Genomic DNA, 14,605 nt, shown 5'->3' with positions numbered 1-14,605 from the left:
CTGAGACCAATTATGGTAATACCCTTATGTCACTTGCGAATTTGCAAACGTATTGACTGATTTTCATTTTCCAGCTTCAGAAACAGAAGATCTTTCGGGACCACTGAATGATGAAGTTGAGCATCCAAAGGTGCCACCACTTCTTGAATGGGATGTACAGAATAGGATTGGAAATGATTCAGAGCATGGAAGTACCAGGGTAACCAGAATCATATCTGCACCTATAAAACAAGGTAACGGAAAATAAATTTGTTCCTGTAGCTCAAGGACTGCCAGCTATGTAGGTGCTTCTTATGGTTGAAGGATCTAAATGAGAATCTCCCAGTAGTTCATCTATTCTTCTACATGTTAACTAACTCTCTCGGCGCTTGCAACTTAGGTTTTATATTATATACATTTAGGTTTTATATACATTTTATATTGTTATGCTATTTTATGCAGATATCCCAGTCAAGGTTTTCTATAATGTATTGCTGCCCCAAGAATTACATTGCTCTAGACAACAGGCATGAAACCATCTTCTGATTCCAATCTCGGTGTCATTAATTTTGCAACATTTGATTTGGATTTCAAAAGTCCACTTCTGGCTTTTCCTGGGCTTATATTTTGGTGACCTTTGTGTTGGTCCATGAGATGATTCAGCAGCACTTTGCAGTGGTTGACTGTTTCTGGCATAACAACTGTCATTACACCTAGATGTTGGATTGGTGGACCATGAGATTATTATCATAAAGCAGCCTGAAGGTACCAACTCCAGGCATGTCTCTACTGCTCAGCCCACCCTCAGTGTGTTTCTGATCTGGGTGGGAGCAAACTTCACATCAGCATTAAGGTCTGTGAATCCCTGCCTCGAGGTTCTCAATCTACACTCCCAATATCTTGAATCCAAACCAGAAAGCATTTTATAGATTGTTCCCAAAGCCTTTGCAGCAGCAGTCTGAACATTTGTAGAAATGCTGCCATTATATTTGGAACTCTTGCCACTCAATGCTCCCAAGGTGTTGCCACTTGTTCTATGATACACTGGAACGAAGCCCCTGTTCATCAATGACTGCAAAACCAGCTAACGGACATTTGATAAAATGGGACATGATCCATTTTTGCAAAGGATCATCCATAGGAATCACTAAAGTCCCTATGAGACTTGTGGATGATCCTGTGCATGCAAAGATTTCCTTTTAAAAGCAGGTCCCAGTGAAATCAAAATCTCTAGACCTTGCAACAGGAAAGAAGCATGCTAATCTTCCAGGCAGTAGGTGCTTGCATCTCATCCGCCATTATTACTCCATTCTTTCGATAGAATTTATAGCTCAAAAACTGCCATTCAATCCAACTGTCAATGCCGGCATTTATACTCCACATGGGACTCCTCCCATCATCCTCCAACTAACTCTATCAGCATATCCTTCTACTCCTTTTGCCCTCATGTACTTATATAGATTCCTCGTAAATACAGTTATGGTATTTGCCTCAATATGTAGCTAGTTCTACATTCTAACCACACTCTGAATAAGTTTCTCCATCTTATTTGTAACGCACTCTGTACCAAATTATGATCCTCCATCACTGCTGTCTTTGCTGACCTACCTTGGTTCCTGGTCCCCAGTACGTCCAGTATTAAAATGGATGTGCTTGTATTTAAACCTTTTCATAGCTACCTCTGTAACCTCATCCAACTCGACAACCCTATCAAACTTCAATTTCTCTGGCTTTGGGGTCACTTTGCCGTGCCATTAGGTGGCTTTTCCTTCAGCTGTCTCAGCCCATGCATTAGAATTCTCTCCTTCAACCCTTCAGCTTCTCCATCTTCCTCTCCCTCTTTCAAAAACCAAATCTTTGACTAAGTTTCGCTTCACCCTTTCTGAGATCTCCTTTGGCTCAGTGTTTATTTTTTTTTATTCCGCCTCTAGTGCTTTGGGGATGCTTTACCTACATTAAAGGCTCGGGAAAAATGCAAAGTTGTCATTTCTGTTCTGTCAGGAAGTAAATCAGTTAGAACTTGTAGGAACACTTATGAATATCTCAGTTCACATACAAGCATCTTCTCAGACACGTTACTGGAATATCATTTTTTTTTTTGGAAAAAAATTACTGGTGAACAATCAATACCCAACAATTTGTGACATAATCTTGTTTGTTCTTCTGTTTAATCATGTTTGATAGTTGCTTCATAGCTTATTGTCTTAGATATATGGTCTATTGAAGTATTAATGCCCAGTGTCATCAAACATGAGAAGAATATGAGACAATTCATACTATATGAAGTAAGCTTCAGAGATTTAATATTCATCCAAATGATACTATATCCTACAATACTTTACATCAGGTCACTTCACATAGGAGCAGCCCTTTGCACTAGCTCAAGGAAAAATCTTGGAACAGATTCAGATTACAAAATTATTATAATCTGAGTTTAAAGACATAAAACATGGTAAACATGCTAAATAGGCAATTTACATATCTTATTGTAAATGTGTCTTTTCAGATCAACCCTCTAATGGCCCTTTAATTAATGGTCATGGAATGCGTACTTCTACAAAGAGGAAAGTGATGAGTGATTCAGAGGAAAGTAGTTTGGAGAATCCAAACAAAGAGGAGATGGAAGACATAGCCCAATTAGGCAGCGATGCATCAGCTAAATCTGGCCCAGGGTCTGAAAGTGGGTCAGAAACGGGTTCTGGATCAGATAAAGACCACATTGAAGGAGATCATGATTATAGCAAGGTTGTGAGAAGGAAGACAACAGGAAAAGGAAGTATCAAAAGCAGAGTAGGAGTAAGAAGGAAGAGGCGCAGGAGGAAACGCTTCAGATTTTCCACACCAACAAACAAATATAAACGAGCAAGATTATTGGATGATTGGTTTGATGAAGACGAATTGTGTGTTGAGCGATTGAATAAATGCTCCACAATTAGAACTCGAAACCAAGGCAGAAGAACAGTTTTATATAATGATGACTCTGATGATGATGGCTTTGTACCAGCTGGCGAACCTCTAAACCTCGGTACGTCGAGGTCAGGAAGAATGCGTCGAATGACAGAAAAGGCTAAGGCAAGTCATTTAATGGGATGGAGTCACTGATCATTAAAGCAGAGAACTTTTTAAACGGAACTTATTACATTTGTACTGCAGGGATTCGATATGCACATTACTTTTGCTAATTTATGTGGGTGGGTTGGGGAGGAGCTTACTTTTCTTGTCGTGGTGCTGATCCCGTTGTCAAAATGCACTTCGGTCTTCCAAACCATTGCTTACCAACTGCTGAATCCAACCTTAAAGGCGGTGTAGCCTTAATGTTTTGAAAAATATCTCTCTGCATCAGTGGCTTCAAAGCCAACAACAGCTACGTAATAGGAAATATCTGTCTATTTACCATGGCAATTTTTAGCATACCTGGGCAGTGTTCCTGATCTCTCTTCATAAGTCGAACACACAGCAGAATTTATTTAAATTCTAGCCATAATTTTTTACCATACAGTAATAAGCCTGTCCCAAGTTTTTGCACAGTTCTTCCAGTCTCAGTGGCAGCTATCAAAGGTTTACAGCATGAATATTCTTTCCACTAATTAAGTTTATGACTTATTTGATCTGCACTGGCTTTTTTTAATTTAGGATTGAATTGTAATATATGTTACATGTGTTAACTTGTTTTTATTTTGAAATTGAATTTCACTTCACTGGTGGCTTGTGTCTTCCAGTGATGGAGGTAATAAGCAAATAATGGTTGGTGCCTTTGTAAATTGCTGAATTTAATTTAAGTATCTGAGTGATTTTTGATAATGTTTGCATTAACTTTGTATAAATTGAGGAATATGAATTTTAAAGCATTATGAAATGCTTTTCAAATGTTTACACCCACCAACATTGCAACATTTAAAAATGTCCATATCTTTTAATTTTTGTGTTTTAGTTTATAAAAACTTATTATTTTAATAGTCTTTTCCACCCATCATTTCTAGTTTGTCCTCCAGCAAAGAAAAATAAGACAATAATTGCTTTTTTGCTGCTGACAATGCTAGATGTGATCATCCCAACAGACCTTAGCAAGACAAGAGATACCTGACTTAATATCACCTGTCAGGTGGAGAATCTTGCAATAGTGAGAAACAGCAAGAAAAGCTTTATGGGTAGCCAATATGGTTTTTCTAAGAACTTGGCTTTGGCTTCAAACTGCTTTTCCAGCAGTGTAAAATTCTGAAGTCACTGTATGCTTTCCTTGCATGGCATTTGTAGTGTAAAGTGTGAGATGATTTGCGGTGTCTGCACAGCCGCTTTTCTTTTGCACTCTCTTCAACCCTGCTCCCAAGAATTGAACCAGCTTAGCAAATCCAACATTTGTATTGGAATTTGATTTCAGGCCCGTTGGAATTACATGGGAAATTGGACTTAATGACTTTCACCAGTCAAGGAGCGCATGTGGATTTCAATCTGACCTCTTATTCTCCCCAAAGGAAGTCCTTTCATGAATTAAAACTTAAGTCTGCGCTTTAAAAAAAAGTTTTTTTTTTAAAAACAAAACTAAGTACACTTTAAAGCATTATCATTTTTATTTATTTTATGGCTGGCTTCTGTCAACAGTTGACTCATCACTTTCTGTTCATATGTATTTAAGTACTGAAAGGTTGATACGTGAAACATCAGTTTGTTTATATACAGAAAACCAGCTGTATTACGTTAAGTGCTCTGTAAGAAAAAATTTGATTACAAGATTTTCTAAGAAAATCGCAATGTTATCAGTGTATGTGAATACATCTTTAGCAAATTACACTAATGATTTTCTCCCTGCAGTTTACATGTAACATTAGCATGATGATGGTGCTATAAAATTGTTGAAACAATGCTTTTGTAATGCAAAGTGTTTCACTAAAGTTGCTTGAGGAACGATAACATATGTAATCAAAGTTCTACAGGACAAACCTGTAGTCCTGCTTATTTTTCTACAGAATGCGTACATTGAGTACATTGATTCATTATTTGTATAAATTACACAAATCTTTGTAGACCGTTTTGGTTTTTTTGTAAATGTTCTAATCATGTCTGCACAATCAAACATTCAATCTTAAGGAATACATTTTTTTTTAAATTGCTCACAGCAAGTGATGAATCGCAACTCTAGTGAAATGCCTTATTGATTATTCTCCAAAGATTTGTGGTAGGAAGGTACTGTGTGCACCCTCTCCTCTCCATAAAATCATGCAGCACATTTTCTAATTTGTGAAGATGCAATGTATTAACTTCTTTCAGTCCTTGCTGTCAATTTGAGCCAAAATCTCCAGGTAGGTGATTTAAAAATGGACCAGATTGCATCAATAAATTGAGTTTCAGGGGACATCATTTCACCAAATCCTTAATCTTGGTGACTGTCCCTTTTTATATATGTACACATATAAATATATTTTAAGAAGTCAGCATTTCAGGGATTTTTCTTGCCACATAGGCAGACCAAATGTAATGTTGATATGCAATGATTTACTGTGAGTTACATTTGACAATTTTTATATTGTAAAAAAATGTACATATGTAAGCTTTTTGTTTATAAAATAGTTACTACATTTGTGTTCGCGATAGTGAGAGTTCTTATTTGTTTTGTGAATTCTTTTTCCCTTTACTCGTGTTCAGAATTTTCTCTAGCTGATTGTAAAATTTTAACAACTGGCCCACCCCCAATCATCCATTTTTGGGTGTTACAGTTCACCCCATGTCTTTGTCTGCAGTCTCATAAGGTGACCCAGCTTAACACATTTCTCTTGTGAAAGAAACTGGAATAGTGTGTGCAATTTTTGTCTCCATATATAAGGAAGTATATGCTTGTATTGGAGGCAGTACAGTTTAGAATGGAAGATGGAGGCTTTACAGGATAGATACTGAGAGGTTGTTACCCCTGGCTAGGAAATCTAGAACACGGGCACAAGATAAGGGGCTGATCGTTTTTAAAATTCATTCATGGGATGTGGGCAGCGACGGCTGTGCCAGCATTTATTGCCCATACCTAATTGCCCTTGAGAACAGAGTGGCTTGCTGGGCCATTTCAGAGGGCATTTATTGCTGTGGGTTTGGTCACATGTAGGCCAGACCAGGTAAGGATGGCAGATTTCCTTCCCTAAAGGGCATTAGTGAACCAGATGGGTTTTTATGACAGTCGACAATGGTTTCATGGCCATCATTAGACTTTTTTCATTCCAGATTTTTAATTGAACTCAAATTTCGCCATCTGCCATGGTGGGATTCAAGCCTGGGTCCCCAGAGCATTACTCTGGGTGTCTGGAGTACTAGTCCAGTGACAATACCACTACGTCACCACTTCCCCTAGGAACGAGGAGAAATTTGTATGCGCCATTTTTGACTACATTTAAGGCTGGAATAGACAGATGGTCTCTTGACGAATAAAGGGATTTGGAGAGTGGACACAAAAGTGGAGTTTAAAGCCCAAGATCAGCCATGATCATGTTGAATGGTGAGCAGGCTCGACAGGCCATATGGTCTATTCTAGCTCCTATTTCTTATGAGACTTGACATTTTTTGTGGGTTTTTTTCTCTCCCATTGACCTCACCATTTGTGCTATCAGCTTCAGTCACCAGGGCCCTGTTCCTTCTCATTCTTGGCCTACACGCGCTCTCCCTGAGCCCCTCCGCTCTACTCATCTTCTAAGGCTACTTTTTCAACTTTACCTTTAGTCACCTCCTGTACTTCTTCCTTTCCTTCCTTAATGTCAGATTTCCCCCTTATGAAGTGTCTTGGGATACTTCACTATTTAACAGTGCAGTAGAGAAGTAAGTTGTTCATTGATTCAAAAACCTTTTTGTAATGACTTTACAGACCAGACATGTTTCAATAAGAAACAGAAACTTTATTACAGAGAGCTTTTCAGATGCTACATGCTCGATCAGGACCATCATCAGGAAGACCTGCTCCCCGGATTACTCGTTCTTAGGACTCATTGGTCGGAATCTCCAAGAACATCACATGGCCCCTGATAGCCAGCAGGAGAGGCTATACCTTCAGTTACTACATTTCCTCCCCCTTTAGTTTTTGACAGTTTCTACTTACAGAGAACATTTGAATATCCAACAACATATACATACATACAACTTCAGGTGATTAAAGATTAAGTCTCTGAGGTGCTTTACTTATTCGGTTAGAGTGACCTTTCCCCCCACCTAAGTTTGGAAACACCAGACTTAACCTTGTACGTAGGCAGCGTTTCATCAATAATTCAGATGGTGTTGAACCCGTAGTCGAATGAGGTGTACGATAACTGAGAAGAAAGCGGGAAAGTCGAGTTTCTAGATTACCTTCTGATAACATCTTCATTCCAGATTTGATAGATTGCACAGCTCTCTTAGCTAAACCATTTGATGAGGGATGGTATGGGGCTGTTTTAATATGTTTGATTTTATTTAAATTCATGAATCTCTGAAACTCGGTACTGGTAAAGATGGTATGGTTATCAGAAACAATACAATGTGCATCTGCAATCAATAAAAACATGGTGTTATTACACAGCAGTTGGTAAAGGCTGTTATTTAAAATCCCAGAGGGAAACTTTAAACAACTGCCATAACCTATATTTTCAAGTGGTATGTTTGAGATACAGCTCTAAATTCAGGAATAAGCCTGCCAGTTCTAGAGAGGTTTTCATATCAAACTACATGAGACATTTATTAATTTACACAAGTTAAACATATACACATGGCTACAAATTACTACCATCATAACTTTTAACAAATGCCCAAACTCATCTCCATTAAGGCAACAACAACCGATAGACTTCCAGGCAAAGTATTTTCACCTTACACATTCAAAATGAGGTTCCTTTAACTTTGGTTCCTTTGCAGATAGTTGTAGGCTTACAGCTGCTTTAATGTTACACGTCTCTGCTCTGCACACACGCAACTGCTTTCTGTTATACCCAGCACTTCTCTTTGAATGTAAATTCTCATTGTATTATCAGGCCCTTTGAACTCCACCTCTTCTAACAATAAAAACCCCTTTCATAGTACTAATTTTATTAATATTTTGATTGGTGGCTCCTAGCTAGGTGCAAGATTTCACCCCCCAGTCTTTTAATGCTCTATTCAAGAAAATGCAAATGTCCTCTACCTCTGTGTTCACATCTCAAAACTACTATACATCAAAGCACTCAGACTAGCTGGCTTTTATCCAGTTAAAGCACACGCACACACACACACACCCACAGACTAAACCTCTATTTAAAAAAAAATTTCCAATAACATTATATACATTCATAGCTTCATGACACATGGTACCTAAGAATAGTCTGACACAATCAATATGTAGTCTAACCCAGAGTCGACCAGGCCACTCACTCCCATGGATGCAGTGGAGCTGAAACAGACAACTTCTGTTGCTCACAATGGATACAGTGTTTGACCATGCTTTCACTGTCAATGCTTGGCCACCAGACATAGCATTGCGCAAGCATTTTCATCTTTGATATGCCTGGATGCACACTGAAGCTCTATCAAGAGTGGTTCTCTTTGTTGCAAAGGGACAACTCTTGATCCCCACAACAAAATTTATCTTGACAACTTAACTCTGTTTTCAGGCATGAAATGGTCTCATCTCTTCAGATACAGGTGAATTTGACCGCCCTTGTAAAGCAAGGTCTCTGACTTTTGATGAAATTGGATCTCTGTCCGTCCAATTTGCTTCGCGCGCACAGGCGAGGAACCCAAGAAATTCAGTATTCGCACAACTTCTTGTGGCACTGGAGCACGTACAATGGTATCTGGTAATGGGAGACAGCTAAGTGTGCCTGTATTTGCAAGATGTAAGCCAGGTATACTCTTAACGCAGATAATATCAAAGCCCAACGTTGTATTCTTGTTGGTGCCATTGGCGGAATAGCCTTATCCTCACAGAATAAACCCATTAATGGTTTATGGTGGAATGTCATCCATGTAGGTACTGGTGAAATTTCTTAACTCCGCATACCACCAATAAACCTTCCTTTTCTAGCTGGGAATAATCCTTCTCTGCTGTGGAGAGGGTTCTGGAGACATAGCCAATGGGCCTGTCTGATCCATCTTCCATCCAATGTGATAACACAGTTCCTATACCATAAGGAGAAGCATCACATGGGTCTTTCAATGGGTCGTAGTGTACCAATAAACACGACAAATGCAATAATACCCTTTATTTTCACAAACGCTTCTTCCTGTTGTGAATTCCATGACCAACGGTGATTCTTTTTTTAACAACAAATGTAATGGTGCTAACACTGTTGATAAGTTGGCAAGAAGCGGCTATAGTAGTTGCTCATACCCAGGAAAGTTTGGTTACATTGGACGGTGAGGGCGCATCTTCGATTGTCCTAACTCTTTCTTCTACTGGATGCAAACGCATGGCGTCCACCCTGTGACCCAGATAAGTAACTTCTGGCGCTTGGAATGTACATTTTTCTTTCTTTAATTTTTAATAATCTTTAAATGCCGGCTTCCAAATCTTCTTAGCACCTCCTCCAGGTTGGCCAAGTGTTAGGTCTCAATTGACCCTGTGATCAGAACATCATCTAGGTTTACTACCTCTCAGGGAAGTCCTTGCAAAAGAATCTCCATTGTCCTTTGGAAGATTGCACATACAGACAATACTCCAAACGGTAGGCGTGTATACTGGTAAAGTATACCTTAAGTGTGTTGATAGCCACGTATCCCCTAGATCTGCTATCCAGTTCCAACTGTTGGTAAGCATGGCTCATATCTAATTTTGTATAGGATTTGCCTCCAGCTAGCTTTGCATGTAAGTTGTCTCTCCTTGGAATGGGGTACTTTTCTAGTTTGGCTGCCTTGTTTACGGTCAATTTATAGTCCCCACAAATGCGTATGGTTTGGTCATGCTTAACCACTATAACTATGGGTTCTGCCCATTCCAAGAATTGGACAGGTTAGATGGTGCCCAGCTTTTCTAACCAGCACAGTTCTGCATCCACCTTCTCCTTCAATGCATAAGGCACAGGCCTGACCTTAGAGAAGCTTAGTGTCGGCTGAGGATCCACACATCTTTTTGCTTGCAAGCCTTTTAACTTATATAATTTGTTCTGAAATACACTGTCGTATTTCCTTAGCAGTTCAGGAACTCCTCCTATGCTTAGGTGAAATATTTCAGACCAGTCAAGCTTAATTTTTGTAACCAGTCTCAGCCCAGAAGTCTAGGTCCTTCTGTCACTATTATCGCTGGAAGCTGAGCTGTTGCCTATAAGGCGCTGGTACTGTGGTGATGCCCTTTACCTGTATAGATTCTCCAGTGTATATCTTCAATTTAGCGGTTGTCCGCTCCAGATTCAGTGGCTGAGTACCTTCATTTAGGTACTTAAATGTGTGCTCTCCCACCACTGTGGTCGAGGCTCCCGTATCTGCCTCCATTAATAGTGGCTTCCCATTAACTTGGATTGTGACAGTGATAGGTTCAGTTTTACAGGGAATAAATGTCAGTGTTGGCAGCTTCAGGTTCTCCTGTATTTTTCAATTCAGTCATGTTGGTTTGCTGCTTTATGGGCTGTCTCAACTTCACCCTGCATTGCCTTACTACATGTTCGATCTTATGGCAGCAATGGCATTCTGCCTCCTTGAATCTGCAGGTGTCTGGTCTATGGTCACCCCCACATCTATAACAAATTAACCTTGGAGACGCTGCTGAAGTGTTTCTACTAGGCCTTCTCGTGTTTCTAACGGTGGACGTTGCCTCTCGTTTCGCTTCTGTCTAGTTTTCAAACCACGCCTGGCAGGTAGGTTCCCACACCATATGAAGAACAATGTCAAGTTATATGTGTTGCAAAGTATGCGAGTCTCTCGGAGCAAATCGATGACGACCTCTGTGAGTAAACGGTGCTGAATTGTGTTGTGAACTCCACAAACTAATCGGGCCCACAGTATATCATTTAGTCTGTGTTCTGTCAACTGCTTCAGCTTCACTACATAGGTTGCAATGAACTCTCCCAGGGTCTGAACTCTGGAATTAAAGTGCTGCATTATTACAGATGGCTTCAGCTGGAAATGCTTTTTCACAAGGTCCTCTAATTCATTAAAGGACTCAGAATTGGGCAGGTTTGGGGCCATCAGGCTAATGTCTTGCACATATACTCTAAAGGATTGCTTTCTGCTTTGCCTCTGCGGGAATTTAATTCACTATGAAATAAAAACCAAGGCACTCTAAATACTGGCTCCAGTCTTCCATAGTCACATCATAAGGATAGATTCTGCCGAAGAGTGGCATAGCTGGCGAGTAGCCTTTTCTTTTTTTCTTAGATATGATGTACTCATGTTAACATGACCGTGTCAGAGCTATTTTACCCTCGTCGCCAAATGTAATGACTTGATGGACCGGAAGAGAAACAGAGAAACTTTATTACTGAGAGCTTTTCAGATGCTACATGCTTGATCAAGACCCTTGTCAGGAAGGCCCGCGTGCGCGCCCTCACCCCACCCGATTACCAGTGCTTAGGACTCATTGGTCAGAGCCTCCAAGAACATCATGTGACCCCTGGCAGACAGCAAGAGAAGGCTATACTTCCAGTTTCTACACATTTGACTTTTTGTCTTCATCTTTGCAGGAAACAAATGATTGGAACTTAATAAAATGCAAAATTTTAAAGTACTTGTATTGAAAAAGAGCTGTAGCTTTTGGTCCCTTACCACCAAAAGTGAAATTACATCAACGTTCCCTTTCTCAGAACTAGGATGATTCTTAGAGCTTGCTTGCTTCCTTTCCTTTCCTTTCCTGGTTGGGTACCTCCTAACCCCAGAATTGACTTTCACTGTGAGGGAAGAATTGGAGATTCAAGTGAAAGATGGGTGAACCTTCCAGCCTCATTTAAACACACATGAACTTGGTCTCTTCAATCCAAGTCTGAGTTCCCACCTGCATTCTGCATGACGAGCAATAGACTTGCTGCCTCTAGCTCACTGCTCTACTCTCTCTCACTCATTGATTCTTGCAGACTGTCCCTGTGCCTGTAAAGTGACATGTTTTTTTGGGACAACCTGCAACTCGATTCTGTAATGGCTTCCTATGGCCTATTGGGCTGTCAGGACCTATCTTCATTGCAAGGTCAATCACACGGGCTTTGTAACCAGGTAGAAATGTTAATCAGCCATCCTCTAGACCAAGTACAGTGTGAGATAAAAACAGAAAGGAATACTACTTCAGAAGACCGGGCAGAATTTACAAAATATTAACATTTAAATTTGGTGCTCAGTTATCCATCTTTATAGGATGAAAAAAGGTTGAACTACCACTTTAGAAAACAGTCATTGTTGCTTAAGTGCTCAAAATCCAATAAGGCATATATTAATCCTTTTTAAAAAGTTCCTCGCTAAAATTTTTTGTGCAATTTAATTTTGGATTTTTAATTGTGCATGTTCTTTTTATTCTTCTGATAAAGTAGATAGAGAATTTTTTTCTTTTTGGGAATCAAGAACAAGGGGGTGTAATCTTAAATTTTAAAGCCAGGCTACTTCGAAAGGAAGTCGGGATGTATTTTTTTTCCCCCACACAAGATAGTAGAAATCTGGAACCCTTCACAAAAGGTTGTGTATGCTGAGACAATTGGAACTTCAAAGACTGAGATCAGTAGATTTTTGTTGTGTAAGGATATCGAGTGCAATGGAACTACAATGGGTACATGATCTAACTGAATGGTGGAGCAGGCTCCATGGGATTGAATGGGTCAATTCTGTTCCTATGTTGAATACACTTGCCTGACTACTCACATGTGCCTCTTTGTTCCCCCTTTTCCTGTCCTCAGAAGCAGCTGGGATTTTGCTGCTGATCCTGTCCCTGCTTTAGGATTGGCCAATGTTCCTATCCCACTCCCTTTTTTGGAGCTTGCTTCATGGGAAGTTTAACAGGAAGGGATATCTCATCAATCCAAACACTATAGTGTGAAGTTTTGTAGAGACATTGGTGAGAGCATTACATGTATTGTTTCTTGAGCACCATCAATGAGTGACTTTAATATACGTTCAGCAAATGCCTGTGGTCTGTGTCCTTTTGTTTTGAACCTGTATCATTCAACTTTGTTTTTCTCAAACCCAACACTTAACTAACCTTTTGCTAAATCCTTTTAGTAGAAAAATGATCAATAAACGCTGAAATGTGATAGAAATGACTGACATAGATGAGGACTTACATTAACTATATTCAAAGAATGAGATGACAGTAAATATAATTAGTTATTAATACTTGCAATGATCATTTTCTATTCTGAAATTTGTTCTGCAAACAAATATAAATAGTATTCAACAAGAATTGCCCAAAGAAATGCTTCCTAATGGTGAGGAAAATCAGTGACACCCTGCCTCATTCATGCACATACTAATAATCACCTAAACATGACGTATATGAAGGAACAAGTTTCCAATAAAACTACGAGAGCCAGATTTGACTTATCAGAGAGGTCAATACACCAGCTTGGCACTTGTCTTATTTTCCCTCTTTTATTCTTTAGAGGAAGTAGGAAAGAGGTGACTTAAAGAATCCTCTGTCTTACAAATTTGTAAGAACATGCGCACCACTTCGACGAAGCGTTGAGAGTGGCAAGGGAACAGAATGTACTCTGGATGGTGGTTTTCAGTGTCCATCACCAAGAGTGGCTCGGTAGCACCACCACAGACCAGCTGGCTGAGTCCTGAACATAGCTGCTAGACTGGGTCTGCAGCAGATGGTGAGGGAACCAACAAGTGGGGAAAAACATACTTGAACCCATCCTCACCAATCTGCCTGCTGTGGACCCATCAGTTCATCACAGTATCAGTAGGCATGACCAACATACAGTGCTTGTGGAGACAGAGTCCCGTTTTCACATTGAGAATATCTGCCATCATAAACAGATCTAGCAACTCAAGACTGGGCATCCATGAGGTGCTGTGGGCCATCAGCAGCAGCAGAATTGTACTCTACCACAATCTGTAACCTCATGGCCTGGCATATCCCCCACTCTTCCATTACCATAAGCCAGGGGATCAACCTTGGTTCAATGAAGAGTGCAGGAGCGCATGACAGGAGCAGCACCAGGCATACTTAAAAATGAGGTGTCAACCTGGTGAAGATACAACACAGGACTACTTAGATACCAAACAGCATAAGCAGCAAGCAGTAGACAGAACAAAGCGATTCCATAGCCAATAGATCAGATCTAAGCTCTGCAGTCCTGCCGCACCCAGTCGTGAATGGTGGTGGACAATTAAACAACTCACTGAAAAAGGAGGAGGCTTCACAAATGTCCCCATTCTCAATGATGGGTGAAGACCAGCACTTCAGTGCAAAAGACTAGGCTGAAGCATCTGCAACAATCTTCAGTGAGAAGTGCCGAGTGGATGATCCATCTCGGCCTGCTCCGGAGGTCCCAGCATCACAGATGCCAGTCTTCAGCCAATTCAATTCACTCCACATGATAGCAAGAAACAGCTGAAGGCACTGGATAGTGCAAAGGCTATGGGCCTTGACAATATTCAGGCAATAGTACTGAAGACTGGTGCTCCAGAACTGGCCATGCCCCTAGCCACATTGTCCCAGTACAGCTACAACACTGGCATCTACCTGGCTATGTGGAAAGTTGCCCAGGTATGTCATGTATACAAAAAGCAG

At 40.2% G+C, this 14,605-nt stretch overlaps 1 protein-coding gene across 3 annotated transcripts in view; it reads left to right on the top strand.

Annotated features, from left to right (window-relative positions):
• Positions 1-5,556, top strand: part of LOC144683841 (bromodomain and WD repeat-containing protein 3-like) — a 113,629-nt gene extending 108,073 nt beyond the window's left edge. For all 3 annotated transcript variants that reach the window (XM_078547324.1, XM_078547323.1, XM_078547322.1), the window contains 2 exons: positions 75-233; positions 2,486-5,556. In XM_078547324.1, the coding sequence (XP_078403450.1) occupies positions 75-233; positions 2,486-3,081 (755 nt within the window). In that variant the 3' untranslated portion in view covers positions 3,082-5,556. The remainder of the gene's footprint in view (positions 1-74; positions 234-2,485) is intronic.
• The last annotated feature ends 9,049 nt before the right edge of the window (positions 5,557-14,605 follow it).

Source organism: Cetorhinus maximus, chromosome 8 (genome assembly GCF_964194155.1).
Source record: "Cetorhinus maximus chromosome 8, sCetMax3.hap1.1, whole genome shotgun sequence".
In the NCBI taxonomy this organism is placed as follows: Eukaryota; Metazoa; Chordata; class Chondrichthyes; order Lamniformes; family Cetorhinidae; genus Cetorhinus; species Cetorhinus maximus.
This window is presented reverse-complemented; position numbering and strand designations above follow the sequence as displayed.